Raw genomic sequence first — 22,393 nt, 5'->3', positions numbered from 1 at the left:
AAAACCCTCTTTTAACCAACCTGAAACTGTTGTTATTAACCTCATAAAAACACTCTTCTACACCCAAAACAATAAAGTCATTTGGGAATGTCAGTATTCATGTATACCACGACTGGCTACCATCTATTAAAGACACCAACTTCGTTTTATATGATTTCCATAAGCAGACCTTAGGGGGGGAAATATGTACATTTGGGGTTATTCCCATCCATAAATGCTGGGCAGATGCCAGAACAGACAAGACAACATATTTACCCATACACCACTATAAGAGAAGAGGACCAGGACCTTATATTTAATTTGGTGAATTGACATCTGCCAATTTAAACTAGAATGCTGGATTTAACATACATCACTTTAAGCATGGGATACAGGTCACACAGTACTTCTGAGACAATGTGAACAGTTTTGGAATAATGTTTATAAATACTTGGATGCTTTACCTAAAACACATCAAATATTGGGAACGAATTACAGAAGATTGTGGCAAACATGCATTGCTTTTTGTGAGCCCATCCAGTTCACATAAGACAGATGGGATGGCGTCTGTCAAAGGAAAGGGACCTTAGGGAGAGACCTGTTTATTCATCTTACCTCCTAAACCCATTCCCGTCTCGCTCCTGGTATCAGAGCTGGAAAGGGAGTGGCTAGAGCAATGAAGGCAGATGAGGCACAAAGGAAGGATTCAGCACCCTTAATCTGTGTGCTCCTTTTACTGCTAAGGACAGACTGTATATCCCGTCTACACATTTATGTTTAAGCGTTTCCACAGAGTTTCAGAAGTACAGTATGAACTTACAGACAGCTCAAATTGCAACTAACCAGGCAACACATTCCCCCAGCTGCTTTATAATCTCAAATTAAATGAGCACACAGCAGTTTGGCATTTCAGTTCTTCGTCAAAAGCCACTGGATAGACACAGAACTTAAAATACTGGCTTGTGGCTATAAACTGAGCACGGTAAAAAGGCTGAGGTGACACAATTAAGTACACTCACCCAGTTCACACAACTAGGAAAGCCATTTCCCTTTCAGCAGAAAATAATAGAACTTTCAGGACACTATTTAGTAATATGGAAGTTGTGCATTTTTTTCATCTTTTGTAGCACATTACATGCGTTTAATTAACATCAAAAGTGTGTAACGATGATCACTTTAAATCTGTATTATCTCCAGAATAGGAGGATTCTATCAGCTACCTTCCAAGACTTCCTTGGAAGACATATGGACAGGTTAGCGTCCCAAGAGCTTGTGCTCATTATAAAAGGGGAGTCCTTTTATATGCACCTTTCTTGGAAGTGACTCCTCCCACATGTTTGAAACTTGGATATCACAGCTGCTGGTGTTCTGCATTAACCCTTCTTCCCAGAACAAGTATGATTCAAAGCAGCAGGGTTATGAATAGGATGGAAGGATGCACTACAGAATATAAAAGAATGGTCATGTTCTCTTCTCATGAGGTTAAATAAATGAACAGAATTAGAGAAAAAACAAAATGAAGTCTGCAAGTATATCAAAATGCCAAACAGATAGAAGACTTAGACATACTCTTGGAAATTTCAAGCACTTGGATCACAGCGATAGTAATGGATGGGCATGGTTTTTTAAAATTTTGTTTGTTTGTCATCTCCTTTAAAAATTGCCAGACCCAAAAATAAAAAACAACATATACAAGCAGAAAGTAAAATAGAGCGATACTACATAAAAAGAAAACACACACTAATTAAAACCCCTTTTCTTAATTGTAGAATGTTTTCTGTGGTTTGGGGGAATTAAATCAAACTTAACTGGCTGGATTACTTATGATCTAAATTATGCTTCACAATATACAAAATTCTTCCATGGTTTTGGTCACTTTTAGTTTGAATCCTGTCCAATATGGCCACTTTAAGCTATTGCTCCCACCAACAGTTTAACTGAATGAAGACACATTTAGCTACTTATAACATTTTAAAATTAGCTAAGAACCAGTTCTATAGAGAATTTTTCATCTTCTAAAACAATTAGAACAAATATCTGAAGTTTCCTTTCAAATATAATAATGGTACAAGTAAGATATCATAATAGGATTTTACTTGTAACCAACAGGGTCAAGGGTCCACCTGACATTTAGCGTATACAGAACTACGATTGCAGCTTTTCTTCTTCTCTGGAAGAGAAGTCTACCCAGAAATATCTCCCTCCTGAAGCTTATTGTGTGCAGTTTTCCCTTTCTGTTGAAGTTATTTCAATTCACTGAGTTCTAAAAAAAGATTCTCCTCATCTGTACATTATTACTCTGACTGGTTTTTAATTTCCACAAGTTTTGACTGCTTTTAAAATTTGAGTCCTCAAAATCGTAAGACTCATAGAATTGCAGAGTTGGAAGGGACCCCAAGGGTCATCTAGTCCAACCCCCTGCAATGCAGGAATCTCAGTTAAAGCACAGAATCACAGAATATCTCTATGTAAATTAAAATAATACAAATTAGTTGCACTATGTTTGCAATATGTACCATTACAGCTCAATTCGACTGGCAGTGGGGCTATTTATTTAATTCATGCATCCATCCACAATACAGCGTGGGGTTGATTTTTGTTTCCTGAATCTCAGCTACCTTTTAAAAACATGCACTTCTAAGATTCATTTTCGGCATTAGCTTGAAAATACACAAGCAGCTAATTTTGAAAGCTTCATCTGGTAGCACTTCATCTCTAACACTATTACCTCACAAGTTAAAAATGGAAAATTCCTTCCCTGGAGCATCACACTTACTTAAGAAGAACATTCTGACCATGGACTGTGGCTTACCTACCTCCTTCCTGCTGCAGTCCCCTAAAAGTCATTCCCAAGGGTCAGACAACCCTCTAGGATAGTTCTCAATGCCACACGATGGCAAAAATCCAAGTCGCCATCTGCAAGTGTGAGCAGAAGCTCCACTAAATTCAAACCCTACCCTTGGGATTATCCATGCTTCCACACCAATAAAGTTTATTCTGCAAAACTTAAAATATTCAATTTGTATTACTGCATTTGTAATTGGGGATCAATAGTCCTTGCAAACTTTTTTAAAGCAACTGGAAGTGGTTTATGAGATGATGTGCTGCTACTCTGCCTCCTTTCAAGAGTATGAAGTCCTTGTGGCATTCTCCATGTTTAAGTGTTACATCACCAGTGATGTTAATTATAACTGAGGATAGCCAGGGTTCCTCTTTATCCAGAATTTTAAATCTGCCCGGAACCTTAGTTTCAGATTCTCATTCAGCAGAAAGCCTAAACAGCCTTACTTAATAGCTGACCTAAGAGTTATGCTATGGTTAAGCCAGATGGTAAAACCCATGCTCCAGAAGGAACAAATGGGAGCAGAGAAGAGGAAACACACAACCCTAATTTCTGCTTCTGATTGCATAAGCAATCAGAAGCATTACATTTGCACTAGCACAATCAGATTGCTTTGTAATGTGAGCATACAAATAATAAAGCTACATTAAAAAAATTATAAATTCTAAAGTTGAACACTAATGAAAGGGGAAAGTAAAAATAAAAATATATGAAGTCAATGACAATCTAGTAAATACACTACAGGCAATAAAAGATGAGGGAAACTAGCACAAAAAGTAGGCTACAAAGACTAATATGGGTTTATCAACACATAATTTTTGAGTCTGGCCTAATTTAGTTATTGCCTTTGACATCATTTTGCTTTCCCTTTATTTTATAGAAGCACATTTTTTTTCTGAAAATTGGCAATACCTGGATCTACCTGTCCTGTCTGGGAGACTGAAAGATAAAGGTCTGTAAAGAGAAGAATGGAAAGAACTAGAAAAGATCAGGTGGTTTGGAAAAAATGAGGAGTGACTTAAACGACCAAATTTACACCCAGCTGAACACTGCAAGTACACCACAAGTATCCCAGTTTTTATATAGGACACCTTCCATGTCACTGATAGTGCCTGACAAATCCTTATCCTAAACTCTCTTACCAAAGGCTTGAATGAAGTCTTACTAACTTTTGGAGTGAATGGCACACCTTCTGCTTCTGTGAACAGGTATCAGAAACTAAGAGCTAAAATTGTTTATAGCTTGCAAAGAGAGAAGCAGAAGGTGCTGTTGTTCCATATCCTGCCCTACAAATTCAGCTGACAAACATTATCATGTTTTTAAAAATCATTGATTTCCGAGGCAATAATGCACCCATTTACTCTGGAACAGCCTTATTCACTTGTAACAAAACCATCCGGGGGAAATGGGCTGTGCAGTGGAGGCTAAACTGTTTAAAAGCTGAACAAACTTGACACTGCTTTGGATTGTCTTCCAAGTTCTGTGCTAGGAAGATTAAATCTACAGCTTCCAGAACCAATTCTGTTCACTTTTGGAAAATGAGCTTTGTACACCAATTAAGATAAACAAATAGGTGAACTAATGACTTGGATCCAAAGAGCCACATGCAGTGCTCTGAGCACACGCCAGGGCTTTCCCTTCCGCCTATTCCCACTGCAACTCACACTTCCTAAAAATGCACCCGAGGGTCAGAGGACACTCCAGAATAGCATGGGGTGCTGGAGCTGAGAGGACTCACACACACACACACACACACACACACACACACACACACCCTACACACAAGCAGAAGGGGCACTTTGGATCAAAGCGAATATTTTGGATTAGTTGAAGTAGGAGTTGATATGTTAACAAGTAGATCTTCAAAAGAATATACCAGGTAGCTTAAAAAGGACCAATTAGTCCCTCCAGAGATTACGTTGCCTTTTTTAATCCACTCTTTTAATTGGTGTTTGTTGTAACAAGAAGTGGTTCTAAGTGAAGATAAAGCCACTATGATCTAATTACTTTTCCATTATTTACCTGTCAAGTTTTATACAGAAAATAGAAGCTGAGTAGATGAAACAATGGAAATTGAGGTTAAACTTGTCCACTTCACTTAAGTGGCCTGCTTCGAGAGAATTATTTGACAGTCCAAGTTACAGATCAATAATTTAAACCTCGGCTTTTGTTTTAAACTGTGCTTCAAAAAAGGATAAACAACTTATTTAGGCAAGTTCTCTTGAACCATCTGAAGAAACTCAGTTCTGGATAATTTAAAGTCAGATTCTAGTTTTCACTGATTGGATCTTTGCTGATATTCTTGTACTAGCATAGTGCCATGCACTGCTTCATGACCTACCAAATTTCTGTGCTTCTCAGCCAATGCTCTACTGCTCATGTTAAATGTACGTAAGATGGGCAAAGGGACGGAAAATGTCCAACCAAATTGCAAAAGCTATGTGAAGGGTCAATACAAACTGTTAGGAAACTCACCTCTCAATTTTATGAGCAAACTAGTTGCAAAATGAGTTTCATTTTTAGGTAACACAAGGAAGGATAATGTGTGCCATACCTGTTTATATACAAAAGACTAAGAATTGAAACTAGATGAGACATTTATGCATGACTGAAGCTATTTGCCCTGGAAGGGAAGGGATTTGCCCTCAAAGCAACTTTCCTCCTCCAGTAGTGGGGGAGGAACAGCATGGGGAAAGCATTAAAGCGATGTTCTCCAGGACTGATTTTTTAAAATAATAATTAAAAAAGCTGAAATGCAGTCATTTAGCTTGACTATAAGAATTCCTGATTTTTTTTTCTGTTTATGCCTTTTATATTCCCAGATCATTATTTGTGGGAAAGGCAAGATACCATATCTATTTCTAGGTGCCCATTGGTTTAACACTCTGGTTGTGTAACTCCAGACATACTGGCTTACATTGTTGGGAAGGAAAAGAAATCGTTCCTAGGATGAAGTGGCGCTAGATGTCAAATTCACCAAGTTCTATAGTATGGAACTAGATAGCACTTCAGAATCTAGGATTAGCCATGCTAATCTGTTTCTTGCTCGAGCTTCTTTGGCCACTTTGGCCACAGTGACCCTCCAGATGTTACTGAACTGGCACCAGCTCATGGTCAGAGATCATGGAAGCTGCAGTTCAGTTGCATCTGGAGGGATGCAGGTTAGCAATCTCTAGCATCTCATTTTATTAACAGGTTTCATTTCTGTTTAACATGCACACACCCTTCAATAGGGTGTTCTAAAAAATCAACACAAAATTAAGCCTTGACTGAAGGAAGCTCAGAAATCTTTCGATACACAGATGCCAATGGCAGATGGGAGTTCAGTAGAAGGAAAAGGGGATGTTCAGCTATTTCAGCAATCAACAAAGGCTTCAACATGCTACATACTAAATGCTTCTTTGTAACAGTACATGTAGCTAAGTATAAGGCAATACTAAACAATACATGACAGTTTCAAATCATGCAGGTTGTGTGACCATGCTCCAATTGGCTTCAATGCTTTCCATTCTTACCTCAGACTTTTCCAATTTATTTTGAGCATCAATTTGGGTGACAATTTCATTCATATTGGTCTCCAAAACCATTCCGCCCATCACCATTTCAGCCAAAATATTATGGACCTAAAAAAAAAAAAAATGACAAAAGAAACAAAGGCAAGCAAATTAATCAAATATTATTGTGGAGAGGTGGTGAAATGTGGACTGGACGAGGAAACTATTAGGCAGCTTTGTAGCCGACTGTCTGACCAAACCCAAAAAGTGCTCACTAATGGTTCCTCATCATTCTGGAAAAAAGTAGCAAATGGGTTACCGTGGGGTTCTGTACTGGGCTGTTGTTGTTCAAATTCTTTATAAACAATTAGGAGAAAGAAACTGAGGTGATGCTAATCAAATTTGCAGGTGACACCAAACTGGGAGGGGTAGCCATTGACACTGAAGACAGAATTGGGTTTCAAGATGACCTTGATAGATTGGAGAACTGGGCCCAACCTAACAAAACGAATTTCAACAGAAACAAATGTACAGTTCTGCACTTAGGCAGGAAGAACCAGCTTCACAAATATAAGAAGAATATTGACAAACTGGAACATGTGCAGAGAAGGGAACTAAAACGATAAAGGGTCTGGAAACCAAACTTTATGAGGAACAGTTGAGGTAACCGAGTATGTTTCACATAGTAAAGAGAAGACTAAGAGGAGATATGATAACCATCTTCAAACATCTAAAGGACTGTCACATGGAGGGTGGAGCAAGCTTGTTTTCTCCTGCTCTGGAGGGCAGGACTCGAACCAATGGATTAAAGTTACAAGAAAGGAGATTCTGACCAGCGGCGTAGCGTGGGTTGTCAGCACCCGGGGCAAGGCAAGTAATCTGCGCCCCCTAACCCGGGGCAAGGCAAGTAATTTGTGCCCCCTAACCCCTAACCTGCCGCCGCTGCCAGCTTCTTCTTGCTGCTACCTGGTCTGGTCTGGTGTGGTTCTCTCCCGCGCTCAGCTCTGCGCTGGGCGGCTGCTGCACTGTCCCTCCCCCAGATAGTCCCTCGCTCTCTCTCCGCACCGCACGCCTGGCACCCACCCCCTCCACAGTGGGCGGCGACCCAGCGGCTCGGATCGGATTCGCACAGCCAGCACTGCAGTGAGAGAGAGTGAGTGAGCCAGGTAGGGGCAGAGAGCTGCGAGTGCAAGCGTGCCCCCCCAGATGTTGCGCCCGGTGCGGCCGGCCCCCCCTGCACCCCCCACGCTACGCCACTGATTCTGACTCAACATCAGGAAGAACTTTCTGGCAGTAAGAGCTGTTTGACAGTGGAACAGACTCCTACAAGAGGTGGTGGACTCTCCTTCCTTGGTGGTTGGATGGCCATCTGTCATGCATTATCTAGTTGAGATTCCTGCATTGCAGGGGGTTAGGCTCTTAAATTCCTTTCTTCTTTGTAAAATTAGTAACATAGCAAACATTTAAGTTAGAGCTGCAACACTGGTTGCTCATAAGATGCAGCTAAAATATTATGGACTTAATGTTTAAGACGCATAGAAAACGTGTGATTGCCAGATCATCCAACACAAAACTGCACACCTCCTTTATGAGGCCCTTCAAATAAATATTGTTTGCAAGTGTTGCATAAAGATTACATATTGATGCCTATATAGCCTATGTTTACCAGCTTTCCATACTGGATATTTCTTCCTCATCTATAAAAGCTTCCACGTTTGCAGAACACTGTCAGCACATGTTTTTAACTCATAACACAATGTAAAGTAGAACTGATTTTTTAAAAAATAAAATACTATCCTCCAGTTCAGGGAGCTGCCGCATTGAAAATTTTCCAGTAAAATGAGACACGGAGTCTCACACTTGTATAGTCCAAAAATATTTGAAATTAAATCATTAAAATCAAGAACCTTCAAGTGCTTTGGCTGCAGGCTAACATACATTGCATGCAGCTGAATACTTTTTTGCAGTTACCAATATTTCAGGTATTGTATCTGCTTCAAGCATTACTGTGCAACATATGCAACTACTCTGGCATTTCAAATGCAGTATAGGCAAGTCCCCATTTGCACGCAAGCGGCCCGTGTGTGACACTTGATACGTACACCATTTTCGACACCGCAAGGGGGCAGGGCGGGACTCAATCCCCGCATAAATGGGGAGCTGCCTGTATATAAGTTACACAGAACATTCCAGGACAATGATTTCCAGTGAGGGCTCTATGCGCTGAAGTTGCGCAAATCAGGGTAAGTGCACTTAGTTTACATGATTTATCCCAATAGCTGTTTTTCTGCCTATTTCAAAATACCTTGGCAAGGAACAGATTTGCAGAAATCAACAAAAGAGGGAAGGCATAAGCCATGGGCGAATAAGACTTAGCCTAGGAAGCAAAGAAATATTAGATTGCTCAGAAATCACATCACTGAAAACATTTCGGCTTCAGGGTGGAAGAGTGTTTTAAAAAATGTTCTTAAAAATTGGAAGGGCAATTTTTTTCATCCTCTTTCAAACCCAGATGTAGAAACAAATTAGCAACTGTTAGTAAGGAGGAATACTTCCCATAGGAAAAAGGTGGGGGGAGCTGGCTAGTCTTCATAAACAGACATTTACTGTTCTAGTCCACATCTAATTTCTTGGAAGAAGTAACAATAGCCTCAGAGGAACTTTAAGAGGTGTCAAACAGTGAAGCTGGAGGGTGGGGAAAAATTCCCTATACAAGGGAGCAAGTTCAGTTCAGGCGCTCAGAAAAGCTGTTTTCTAGTATCTTTAACCAACTGCCTTTCCGCTGCAAGTTATTATAAACTTGGCAGTGCAGATACAAGTCATGCTCATGTGGAAGAAATCTTTACAATCCTTTAAAGCAATTTTATGTTCTTTACAGAAACTTCTGGCCTGTTGTTTCTTTCCCTAATGGAAGAATTAAGCAGCTTATTCCCTCCACTGCCTCATTCTCTCAACAAGCATCAAGCTGCTCTACAACTTGGGGGCGGGGGGAGAGGAGTGGGGCAAGTACTTTTAAGTTTTCAACCCACACAATTTTCTTATAATTTTTTTGTTTTTACTGCCTAAGCAATATGTTCTTCTCTGCATGGAAAATTATCTTCCCATGGACAATACACTAGCCTGAGTCATGCTTTTCTGCAGCTACCAGATAGGAAAACGTCAAAAGCAACTTACAATTCTGAATTAAGACTATATGCCAAGGGAATCAAGGGGTTTTCTGCATACCACCAGTTTTTTTTTATAGCACAATTGTATGCATTGTTAAGTCTCAGAAGTTAATCCTGCAGTATTCAAGGCAAGGAAACCATGTGTAGGATAGCAGATCAGTAAAATGGAGGTCAGGAGTTTTGACCTGACAAAAGCAATACTGCAATTATGTTTTCGAAAATACATGTGAATTTTACTATTCATTTTTCAGGGTATATTTATTCAGTTAAGAAGTGACTAGCTAATATCAAATGACATTTGAACAAGGAAAGGGACTGTTTACCATTCTGACAGATACAAGAATGTGATTTTCTGGTCAACAGAATACTTTGAATTCATGTTACAGCAGCTCACCACACTACCTTATCCACATGGAAAATTAAATCCAGTTCACAGACATTCTCAAAGCACTTGTCTAGCGTTTCTACGAATACCTGTGGGGAGAAAATTTGCAAGGGGTCAAAGTTTTATAGCAACTCCATCATTCCATTATGGACAAACTGTAAATGTGGCAATCAGAACACAGAAGACCATCAAGAATTATGGAAGTTTAATGTATCTGTATAACATGTGGGGCTAACACAGCGGATTCTCTTGGCAGATCCCAAGTACATTATTGAAGATCAAACTTCACTAATGTGACAGCTTGACATTCCAGTTCCTTAGCCAAATATAGCATGCTTCAAACAAAATTCACACTTTATTACTTTAAATACTTCACACTGTGTCTGTTACTATGTTCTGAAAGCTTTACTATCAAATTTTTGTGGCACAGTGTACACAGACATGCTGAAATGCTTAACCTGACAACAACAACAAAACAGATTTGAGAGTGGACTAACCAATTTAACATTTAATCTCATCTGCCCGAAGAGACAGGCATTGCCTGAACATCGCATTAAAATTTCTAGACAGTTGCTTTATTATCTGCTAAAGCTAGAGCCATTTGTAGTATACAAGCAGCAGCCTCATACTGCTTCTATTTAGGAGCTATGATGTTCTGCCACAAACACGCAGTAATGCACGCAGATTAATCCATTTAAAAGGAGACAGAAACTTACTTTATTTAATTCATGACTACGTAAGGCTATTACTAAAAGCAGCATTTATACTGACTATATACAACCAAAACATATAAAAATGTTCTGGGAAAGAGCAACAGAGTTCATTAAAGCTAGACATTTGCCTCAACTGGACTCCCAAACATAAGGGAACAATTTTAGGTAGAAAATATTTCCCCCTGAAATCACTAAATGTCTCCTAGTGGACCAGGGTGGCACCTATCAAAATGATTTTCTTCCTGCTTTCAAATATTGCCATTTAAGATTCTACCAGAATGTTTTAATAGTAAAATATACAAACCTTCAGTACAAGGGGAAAGCGGTGAGGGGGAAAATGCATTATATATGCACCAAAAAGAGGAAGTTGGGGTTACCAGGCTTCAAAGTATATTACAACCAGGGCTTTCTTTCAGCCAGAACTCGCCAGAACTCAGTTCCGGCACCTTTCAGGTGAGTGCCATTGCTATTATAAGAGAACAAGGGAGGTGTTTCTAGTGAGTTCTGGCACCTCTGTTTCTAGAAAAATAGCACTGATTGCATTCCTTACAATTAAAACAATCTAGATAAATAGAAATGATCGTATGATCCCCTAGAGTTCAGTGGAACTTTACTTCATTCTCTACTGCTATAAACTCTTTATTCCTATCAGTTAAACCATCTGCACTGACAGGCTGCATGAACCATTTTTAGGAGCTACACCTGGAAGTAATGGGTTAAGTAATGGGTAGACCTGGAAGTAATGGGTTAAGGTTTTAGTTTTGCCCATCAACAACACTGCCCTTGCTTCCTTTCCTAGCTCACCCCCAGCTTTCAGCCTCACCAAATATAAGCATTTTGAAGCATGATGGGAGCAGGGATATATGGCATGACGGATTAGGTCCATCCTGAGGATTATCCTAGAATGCATCTCATATATGAAAAGTCCCAGACTTTCCTTTCTAAGTAAGCACAATAGGTTACCCAGCACAGCTATATACGGATTTTTCCTGAGAGACACCCATAAATATTTTTATAAAGTGAACAAATTTCTGAACTCAAGTTTACTGAAAGGATTCTCTTTGCTAACAAAATATTAAAATTAATAAAAACATGTTTGTACAAGGTTACATAGCATCATAACATGAGCAGACTGGGTTTTTTTTGGGGGGGAGGGTTGTTGTTCAGGGTTGCTGATGTTCTTTTTGTATCTTTATTTTAGATTTTGTTGTGATTTATGTGAAGATTATTCAGTTTGGTTTTGTATTTTTAAATGTTTTATTTATTGTTTATGACTACTTTTGTTATGTTATAGTTATTCTTATTAAATTTCTATGCTGACCTTCATCCAAAGATCACAGGGTGGTTTACAATGTAAGAACACAAAAATACATACCATAATGACAAAAAAAATCCCTAACAACCTGCCCCAAACACCCAGTTTAAAAGATCATGATTGTTTAGTAAGTCCAAGACCTGGGAATGTTTTTGCCTGGCACCTAAAGATATGTAATGAAGGCGCCAGGCAAGCCTCCCTGGGTATGTATTACAACCAAAATTTCCAGAGTCATTTCAAACTTGGACAATGAGTGTCACACTACAGCTAGCCTTTTGTTTTGCTGTGGTAGGACACCCTCTTGTGGAACAAAATGGAACGCGCCCCTCCTTTAATTAAAATTAAGCATAAAAAGTGGTATTTTAGCCTGATAACAGCTCTGCAGGCTGAAAACAGGCTTGCAAAGACTACCTAGTAAGCAATATAGCATTTACCGTATTTTTTGCTCTATAAGACTCACTTTTTCCTCCTAAAAAGTAAGGGGAAATGTGTGTGCATCTTATGGAGCGAATGCAGGCGGCGCAGCTATCCCAGAAGGCAGAACAGCAAGAGGGATTGCTGCTTTCACTGAGCAGTGATCACTCTTGCTGTTCTGGCTTCTGAGATTCAGAATATTATTTTTTTTGGTTTTCCTCCTCTTGTGGTCTGGTGCGTCTTACAGAGAGAAAAATACAGTAATTGTTTCCCATGTCCTACCACTGTAGCCACATCACCAGAATGGTCCTGACTCAGATTGCATTTATCAAAACCCATGTAGCCCTGTTAAACAGTCACATCCTGAACTGCTGACTTCTTATATATCTAACACATTTCAAAAGAATAAGCATGCAGCACAATTCTATATATGTTTATTCAGAAGTACATTCCACTAAGTTCAGTAGGTCTTGCTCCCAAGCATGCACACAGTTGCCTTAGGAATAGGTTTGAGAAGTTACAAAAACGCACGCCACTTGATTACCACAGATTACATATGTACACAAAATGAATAGCAACAGAAACACTTTCAGAAATGATTGTTTTTGCATATCATGAAAACCTAGTGCCTCATTTCCAGTGGAAATATATTTTATTTTCCAAGCTGTTGTTACATGCAGGCAATATTTTGTTCTATGAGTGGTTCTCCAGAGCACCCAGTCCAAGTGAGCTTCTGTTCAAAGTAAGAAACTTTGCTCACAATCAGCCTCCTAGCACCAATACCGGAAGCAAAACATGCAATAGTGTGGCCATTGTTACATAATTTCCTCCCCATATAAGTATTAATACTTCGTGTTGAGAAATATTGTCCGTATTATTATACATAGGCATGTCAAGCCTTACAGGCAAGCAAATACACAGGTCAGTTTAGATAATAGTTCACCCAAAATATTTTTAGTGGAATACAGTAAACACTTCAGGATCTCATTACCTTACATCTAATGATGGACATTGCAGATTAAACTTCTTTATTAGTAGATAAAATAAAGAAAAACAACAGCACAAAAACATACAAAATCCTCTATAAATTACTTACTTGTATTAAATCTAAAATGCCAAGTTCACTTTCTGAAGAATCAACACAGAAGACAAAGTACAATGTGGCATAATGTCGGTATATCAATTTGTTGTCAGATCCACCTATTAATCTAAAACGAAACAAGATAAACATTAACAATTAACTGCAACATTCCAAATTGCATTTGTTAGCAGCTACAACATTTTTTAAACTAGAAGGTAAAATTGGGGACCGCTCCCCCTAGTGGTGCAGCAATAAAACTGCTAGCACATTGCAAAGCTTAACCAGGGTCCAGTATGGTCCCAAATTTGATAGGGAACTGTGTCGAGACTGTGTGTGTTCTGCATTGCAGGGGGTTGGACTAGATGACCCTTGAGATCCCTTCCAATTCTATGAGACCTGCAAGCCTGCCTTACTCCATGTAGGGCCACTCAGCCACTTTAATCTGGACAACTAGCGCTGTTACAAATGCCACATAACACTCATTCTGCACTTATAAGAAATCTGTATTTTAGTGTGGCAACACCCACACTTTGGAACTCCCTGTCTGTTGACGTGGGGCAAGCATCTTCCCTGTAGTCTTTTCAACACCTGCTACAAACATTTTACTTTAGGCAAGCCTACCCAGACATGCATCCATGTCATGTGTTTTAATCTGGTTTTAGCTTGCTGTTGAGTTTAATTATTTTGTGCATGTTTTGAATATTTGTTCTTGATTTCTTTTACTGATAATTGTATTGGGTATTTTGGTAAACCACTCTGATGGTTTTATTACAATCAAACAGTACACACACGTTGTCAAATAAATAAAACACACATCAAAGTCAAAACCATTTAAATCAGTAGGCAGTACCTCCTCATAATAAAGACTATATCATATAAAATGTACAAACATTGTAACGTACAATATAACAGATAATGTACAAACATCGACCTACGCTGGTACTGAAAAGGGTAACTACCCAAATGAACAACAACGCCAGATAAGAATGTGCATATGCCTTCTTCTAAAGCTGGTAGCCATGGCTTGCCAGTTCAGGCAAAACAGAAAGCTACAGCTAAGTAGAGACTTCCTGGATTACTTTGGGTATATGCAAAGGGACAGGCAAACAAAAGGATCGTTCATATCTCAGTGTATTAAGCTGAGAGTGGTGGTCCTAATGCAACAACATGTGCTTGCTAACATAGTAAGGGACCTTGAATCCTAGAAGATCTGCACCTGGGTTTAGCCAGCTAATCAAAGCCATCTCCCAGAGTGAGGCTGCTGTTGCATGCTGACAGCTTCTAGGAATCACAGGTGAGAGCTGCGTGCAAGATGGGGAGCAAAGGTGGAGAAACTGCCCCAGAAGGAGCACATGTACCCCACCAGAGGCATTACCCTTCCTCTAACACTCCATACAACCCTATGACACCAGTGACAAATCTGGCCACCATCAGGCATCACAGCAGAATATGCACATTGTCTTCTAAGCCTAAACATTTTACAGGAAATGTCATGGGTTTTGATGTTGGACTTGTACAAAATCAAAATAACGTTGATATGCCAAGTCTTCAAAGTGGGACACTTTTCACCACCTTCATATTTCATTTTAACAACTGAATACAATTCAGGATACTTACAAGCCACCTTCTAGGAAATTACAGACATTTTCATCACGTTTTGAGACTAAATGAAATGTTTCTCTGATAATTTGTTGCTGTGTATCTTCACTCTGGGGAGGAAAAGAGACTAGGGTAGTAAAACAATCTATATTTCTAAATACAGTTGGATAACATAAGCACTGATCCATCCCTATCCAGTACTATGTTCTCTAAGTAACAATTTTGGTGCAACATTTTAGGAGGGATATATAATGTATACACACACACACACGCAAACACGCCCTTGGTACTGTTCCATACCGCACTTTGTTTCAGAAATAAACAAAATATCAACATACAGACATATCTCCCTCCTAGTGCAAGAGAAAAGAAGTTATTATTCTGAATGGGTAATACAGAAACGCTGAAACTGATTTCTTCAGGGGGGAAATTCAACTAGCATCTCCGATTTTGCTTTGGGGCAAGAGTAGCATTTAAACTAAATTATTTATTACACACAAATTGATCCAATTCCAGTAAATCACTACATTAAAACTAGTATATTTTGCACAGCCACATTTTTTCCATTTCTAATTCATTATCAGAGTTTTGTGGCACCTTATGAACTGACTAATTTATTATGATATCAACTTTCAATAAATTTGTTTGTGTAAGGTGCCACAAAACTCTTAAGATTGTTGTCACTGCAAAACGCTACCACAGCTATCCCTCTAGTTTAACTCTCAAAGCTGAGTGACTACCTAAAGAGAGATTCATCCTCTGAAGCATAGTCAAATCATCATGTCAAGCAAGATGCTGTGCACAAAGACAGACACAAACATCAGATTTGTACCTAGCCCCTTAAACTTTCACAAGGTGCATTTAAAAATCCTTCTTGGCAAGTTTTTTGCACTTACTTCACCTAAGCTGTTCTGTAACTCTACCACATTACAATATTTCTATATTAGCACAACACAAGAAACGAGCTTTGCTTATGCAAATACATACCTTTTTGCAGTATTTAAAAGTGACTAAAAAAAACAGGAACTTTCGGAGTTACTAAGGATGGTGGCTCTGCAATTTTTATACAGCATAGTTCTCATCCTATCCTTCTCCCCTCTGACAATCACCAAGTAAAGGAACCAACTCAGAGTCACTTTGGGTTGACATGTAACAGCTTTTCTACAAGTACACTTCTTTGTATTAAAAAAAACCCGGGCAAATACACCATCATGAATAGCAAATGTACATGAGTTTCAATGTGCAAACACAGCAAAAACAGAATGACCACAAGTACAAAATAGACTTAAGGATACTCAAAATTTTCTGATTGGAAATGGTAGCACCATGTTTCCTCTTGTCATACGGAAAGCAATCTTTAAAAGTGACATACCCTACACATTTCTGTCCTGCTAACAAACATCCAGTTTTTAGTACCTTTTCTCTGTGTGTGTATTTAATAGTGCCAAACACTACAAACCTGGAATTCCTAACGGTTCAGGATCAATACCAACCATAACCCCAAAGCCTGGCTGAGTATCGCATGTCACTAATTAGAAGGAAGCATCAACTAACAGGCAACATAAGAACTCTTCTGCATCAAACAATAATCACCTGCTTCTCATCTTACCCACTAAAATACCGTTAGAGCTGCCATCCTCCTACCCATCCCGCTCAGCCCAATGTGCTGAAATACAGCAAAGCAACCCCCTGTGCCACCAACATTTATCTTTCTTCACCATTACTATTCAATATCCCATTGTTGTTGCTGCTGTAGTTGGCATCTGCCTGTCTCAAGAGACAATGGAGTTTGCCTCCAGGGGCAACGTCAAACCACTGGGTAGCAGCATTGAAGTGATCTCCCAGGGGCACAAGCCTGGGCAGTGTGTATGGAGGTTCTGGGTCACCCGTATAACAAGACTGCCCTCTCTCGGCCTCGCTGATGTGGTCCAAAGAAAAGCAGAGCAATACAGAGGACTTGTGTTTGGCCTCTGGAGTGCCTGCACATCCATGGGCAACATTTTTGAAACATTCCTTGCCTTCAGTCCTGCAGTATGGCTACAAGGTGGATGGAGCTGCTTGCTGTTCCCCTTACATGGACTAAGACTAGTCTTGATATGCAGAACTGAAAAGCATAGGTGGAGGCCATTTTAGGGACAACACTGTCCCCAGTGTCATCTAATATCTATATGAAACCACTGGTTGGGTTGTTCATGGTGGGTAGTTGTAACTCTGGTGATGGCAATGTCTGTTTTGCCATTATCTTATTCAAGTCAGCAGCACGGCTTGAAAGGGCCAGTGCCAACACCGGGGGGGCGGGGGGGGGGGCGGAGAGAAGAAATGCCAAGAAGGGAGTGAGAGAACCAGGGCCAGATTTAGGTTTGATGAGGCCCTATGCTACCGAAGGTAATGGGGCCCTTTATATGTCCAGCTCTCCTTTGTCAACAACAAATTGTCGCTGTTTTTTGTGTTGAATATATGCTATATGGTAATTTATGGACCTAATAGGTATCTAAAGCCGCACATAACAAAAGACGTATTTTATCAAAGTAATTGATATAGAAATGAGCAAACCAGTGATATTTTAGGGAGCAGGCTAGCAGGTGGAGCCCATTACTTACACCACAGGAGCCTACACAACACAAAACACTGTTGCTGTATGTAGGTTTTATTTTATTTGTTTTTTTATCTTATATACATCCAGTTTTTTCCCTTTAATTTTTTTTTGGGGGGGAGGCCAAGAGAGTGGAGCCCTAAGCTATAGCTTGATTAGCTTCTACGTAAATCCGACACAGAGAACATGTGCAGAGTGCTTTCCCTGAAAGTAAGCCATAGGGGAAGAGAGGAATATTTGTCTCTCTGGGCTGGAGCCGCCTGGGCGAAGGGCGCCTCCTGAGGGAAGAGGGCACCTGCCTCGCGGCGCCAAGGGAACCGACGGCGCCCCACCCCATTCGCAAGGAGCTCCCCCGCCACACAGCCACGCCACCGAGTCCGGCCCGCTCGCTCGCCCGCCCCTTCCCGGCGACCTCTCCTCGCCCCCACTCACATAGCGCTGGTAGAACTTGGAGAGCCGCGGCTTGCCGTGGTTGTTGAATATCAGGATGGCTTTAATCATGGTGAGGGAGGAGCAGCTGCTGCTGAAGAGCCGAGAGAGAGAGGCGCGGGGGGGGGGGAGAGGCGGTTGGGGGGGTGACTCCGGCCCCCTCAAAACCCGCCTCTACCGAAAGACACCACAGGCGCTGGAACCGCTCCTCGCTCACGTGACGACGAGAAGATTAGAAAGTGGGGGGGAGGAGGGCCGGGAACGGGGAAGAGAAACGGTCATCTGACTGACGAGGACGGAAGCGCGCGAGGGACAAAACGGCCGCGGCAAGGTCACGTGCCCCCGGCAGGAGCCTATGAAAGCGAGCGCCGCTGGGGACGCTGCTTCCGCTGTTTCGTTGCTATGTCGGAGCTGGGCGAGGAGCAGGAGCAGCCCGGTGCTGCCGCCGCCGCCGCTCCTTTCTCGCCTCAGGAGGGCGGCCGGGGTGAAGGGGGCGAAGATGCCCCCGAGGGCGGGGCCGGGCCTACGCTGGGGGTGCTGGAGTCGGCTCCCGCTTCGGCCGTTTCCCCGGTGACCGAGGAACCTGCGGGAGACGCCAGGAAGAAAAGTAAACGGGGGGGGGGGGCGAAAGGGCCGACGCCCCGAAAGGGAGAGGCGGAGGGAGGGAGGGTCGTATTGGTCGCCCGAGGCAGGTATCGCAGGCCTCCCTGAACGGCTGAGGGCTCTCGCTGTCCTGTCAAGTTTCTAAAAGGTCCCGATCTATTGTCCCGCTTACCTGCCAGTTGTGCTTCCGTTGATCTTGCTCTGCGCCCCAGGCCTCCATGAATCGAATGATTTCTTCTGGTTCCCTACCAATAAATGACACCCGTATTAATAAATATTATTGTATGTATGCATGGGTGTAGCCAGGATTGGGAGCCGCCGAGAGTGGCTGGGGAAACCCAGCCAGATGGGCGGGGTATAATTATTATCATTATAATTATTATCATTATTATTATTTACGTTAGGGGTGGGCAGGACACCCACCTGTCACCATCCTCCCTCTGGCTCTGTCTAGCAGATTTGGACTGAAACGTCTCAACAGTAGTTGTTTTAAATGACTTTTTTTACCCCAAATGTTCAGAAAAATATCAAATCTACAATTTCTACTTTTAGTTAAGTATTTTTATTTACTTGATTTGAGAACACAGCTGCTCCCCCCCCCCCAGCTACACCCATGTATGTATATCCTCAAGGGCTCAGCAGCGGTATTTTAGGTGTATAAATTCTACAATGATAAGATTTTTGCAAATTATTCTGTTGCATTTCTCCTTCTTTCCTACATTTTATTGATTTTCTTTCACTATACTTCAGTGACATGTTCTGCTGTGTTTCTATTTGTTCTCATTTGCAATGTTCTCTGCTTTCTAGTTGATGTTTTGCTCAAGGCTGTTGGGGATACCCCTATAATGAAAACCAAGAAATGGGCAGTAGAGAGAACACGCACAATCCAAGCCCTTATTGACTTCATCAAAAAGTTTCTCAAACTAGTGGCCTCAGAACAGCTGGTAAGTGACGTCCTCACTTCCCTATTTAGGAATATGAGAGTCATCAGTAAGAGCTTAATCAGAGTAGGATGCTGCTGGGAAGCTTACAAGCAGGGCTTGAAGGCACCAAATATTCCCTCTAGTTTGTCCCCACCTATCTCCAAAATATATACTTGATGAGTTCTGAGTCCCCGAATCTATTTGGAAGTTTACTGCTATGCACATGGGTAAGCTTTTCCAAGGTTATTTCTCATAGTAGTAGAATAGTGGCTTTAGATATTTTAAATTACCTCTATCGGTTTCATTAAATCTAGGCTGAGCTGAGATCCTGAGTGGATGTAACTTGAAACTAAATGTAATGTGGGCATCTTCAAGGGAATGATTGCGGTTCCAGCTATACATTTATGCTGTTGTCAAAAATGACAAAAGACAGAGAAATATAGACGCTATTAAACTTGAACTATGAGAAAACAGATGTTAGATGAAATGGTTGTATGGGTGCAAAAGTAGCCACATGTTATATACTAGCAGTGGTTTTAGTTCACAAATGCTAACCCAGTTCTGAAATGATTGTTGTGTTGAAACTGAATATTTTAATATTGAATCACTACTCACAATGTTTGATCAAGAACCATGAACACCAAACATAGTTGGACTCATATCCAATCCAGCTTTCCTGCAAAGCTTTAACAAATAGCCACTTAGCAACTATCCATAAAGGAGCTTCGGTTGTGGCCAAGCAGTTATCCTGATGGCAAGTTATCTTTTCTTTTACTCCTGTTATCAAAGGACTTCAAGTAGCTATGAGCCGGAGGTGGGCTGGAGGAGGAGCAAACTCCTGTCAACTCTTAAGTCCTCAGGCCAGTAAATATGGGTAGACTGGCTTCCTCCTTTGAACAATAAAACTAATGGACCTATTCCTCATAGTGGTGCAGCAATAAAACTGCTAACACATTTGCAAAGCTTAGCAGGGCCCAGTATAGTTTAAATTGGATGAGGGAAGCGTGTTGAGATTCCTGCCTTTGCAGGACTAGATGACCCTCAGAGTCCCTTCCAACTTGACAATTCTATGATTCTTGGGTTCTTCGCCCTTGTTGAACCTTCAGCTTATAGCTGGCTGTAGACTGTTCTTCTCTTAGCCCTGTAATTGCAGTGACAGGATGCTGAGGTAACATGGGAGAGAATATTGTCTGATAAAAGTTTTCTGTTTAAACAGAGTAACTTCCTCTAAAACTTACGAAGTATCTCTTTCTCATACAGTTTATTTATGTGAATCAGTCTTTTGCTCCTTCACCAGACCAGGAAGTTGGAACACTATATGAGGTAATTTGCAGCTTCTAAGTATTTCCTTTTCTCTTCTTTGCATTAGAAACTAAGGCAGGCATAGGCAAACACAGCCCTCCAGATGTTTTGGGACTACAACTCCCATCATCCCTAGTTAACAGGACCAGTGGTCAGGGATGATGGGAATTGTAGTCTCAAAACATCTGGAGGGCCGAGTTTGCCTATGCCTGAACTAAGGACACCATTCAATTGTTTGGATAAGGCAAAGGTTGCCCTGCCCAGAACAACTTCACCGGCACAGAGCTCTCTGTTCCACCCACTAAAAGGACAGTCCTACTAGTATCAATCCACAAAAGGGTATTCCAGAGAGGGAGGGAATGTGGCTGAGCCAGCCTGGAATCCATTAGCCAGCTCTTCTTGGGCCCAATGAAGGGTGCAATGCTTTTACCAGCTTCAGGCTGGCATAGCCCAGAGCAGGCTTTTACCTGCCCTTCTGAATACAGTAGTGGTTCAGGGAGGCTCACTGCCTGCTCTGGAGTCTGGATTGCTCTGCAAGATGTTTCAGTTTGATTACCATTTCACTCCATGTCTGCTGTAGCAAATGCTGCATGTAACTTTCAAAGTATGTTGTCAACAGGTGGCAGCATTTCATAAGAAACCTTCAGTAGAATGTTGACACTTTATACTGTATATTAGGCTGTATAATAGCGACCCAACAGTTTATAGGTTTAATTAAATATTAAATTTGTTTAACTCCTCTGTTTCTTGTTCTGTTGCAGTGTTTTGGAAGTGATGGCAAGCTTGTACTGCATTATTGTAAATCTCAGGCCTGGGGATGAATTAGGAGCTACAAGTGCTTGGGATTCTTAGAAAATGAATGGGCTATAAAGATCTTCAGAAACATTCCCCAGGGACAAACTGAAGAAATGTCTGCATTGTTACCCATGGAGTTCACTTTATTCTCCCTATTTTCTCTACTTGTCAGTATAGGAGATAAATACAAGAACTACGTAGCCTCCCGGCTTCCATTTTCTTCATTTGATCACTTGCTTTGTGCAAATAATTGTGTGTGTGCCATCTGTACAGCTGAGCTGCCTGTCCTTGCTCCAGGACTTGTTTTGAAAGGATACTATCTCCTGACTTGGAGAGTACATGGATCATTATTTCATCAGGCTGCATGGAAGTTTACAGCCTCCCTTTTAGGATATTTATTGTAGATGGGCAGCTGAAGTATCTGTGTATGCATAAAATAGTTACATTTTCTTATGACTATTTGTTTTAAACACAGTTGCTGGGATTTAACTTTGGAATCTGTAGTCCCAAAGAGACTTTAGGATGGTGTTTCTCAAGCAGCAGCCCTCGCAGCTAATCTCCTTCCTTCCCCTTGTTCACTACACAACAAAGTATATACAATGAAATGCAGAAATATAAATGTAGGAATATTGGGCAGCTTTGAGAATAAAGGTTATCATTTAACAAATTATGAGTTTATTGTTATTGCTTGTTTGTAGAGCCCCTTTGACATTTATATTCATTGTAGACTTTCATCTTGTATCTCTTACAACAGGTTGC

The 22,393-nt window shown here is 40.9% G+C and overlaps 2 protein-coding genes across 6 annotated transcripts in view; one reads left to right on the top strand and one right to left on the bottom strand.

Annotated features, from left to right (window-relative positions):
* AP3S1 (adaptor related protein complex 3 subunit sigma 1) overlaps positions 1 to 22,393 on the bottom strand; it is an 81,811-nt gene that overhangs the window by 19,935 nt on the left and 39,483 nt on the right. For 2 of the 5 annotated variants that reach the window (XM_080973258.1, XM_080973261.1), the window contains exons 2-6: positions 18,787 to 18,859; positions 15,008 to 15,099; positions 13,406 to 13,517; positions 9,885 to 9,956; positions 6,337 to 6,444 (exon numbers count right to left, since the gene is read on the bottom strand). In XM_080973258.1, the coding sequence (XP_080829384.1) occupies positions 6,337 to 6,444; positions 9,885 to 9,956; positions 13,406 to 13,517; positions 15,008 to 15,099; positions 18,787 to 18,834 (432 nt within the window). In that variant the 5' untranslated portion in view covers positions 18,835 to 18,859. Of the gene's footprint in view, positions 1 to 3,733; positions 3,776 to 6,336; positions 6,445 to 9,884; positions 9,957 to 13,405; positions 13,518 to 15,007; positions 15,100 to 18,014; positions 18,236 to 18,786; positions 18,860 to 22,393 lie in introns of those variants that run through there. The other 3 variants (XM_080973260.1, XM_080973257.1, XM_080973259.1) reach the window with 2 other exon arrangements.
* On the top strand, positions 18,320 to 22,301 carry ATG12 (autophagy related 12). Its single transcript, XM_080973329.1, has 4 exons — positions 18,320 to 18,618; positions 19,422 to 19,558; positions 20,798 to 20,860; positions 21,601 to 22,301. The coding sequence occupies exons 1-4, from the start codon at positions 18,414 to 18,416 to the stop codon at positions 21,658 to 21,660; spliced, it is 465 nt and encodes a 154-aa protein (XP_080829455.1). The 5' UTR covers positions 18,320 to 18,413; the 3' UTR covers positions 21,661 to 22,301.

This window comes from Podarcis pityusensis (genome assembly GCF_964106645.2).
Source record: "Podarcis pityusensis genome assembly, chromosome: 11".
Taxonomy (NCBI): domain Eukaryota; kingdom Metazoa; phylum Chordata; class Lepidosauria; order Squamata; family Lacertidae; genus Podarcis; species Podarcis pityusensis.
The sequence above is the reverse complement of the archived record's forward strand: the minus strand, read 5'-3'. Positions and strand labels throughout refer to the sequence as shown.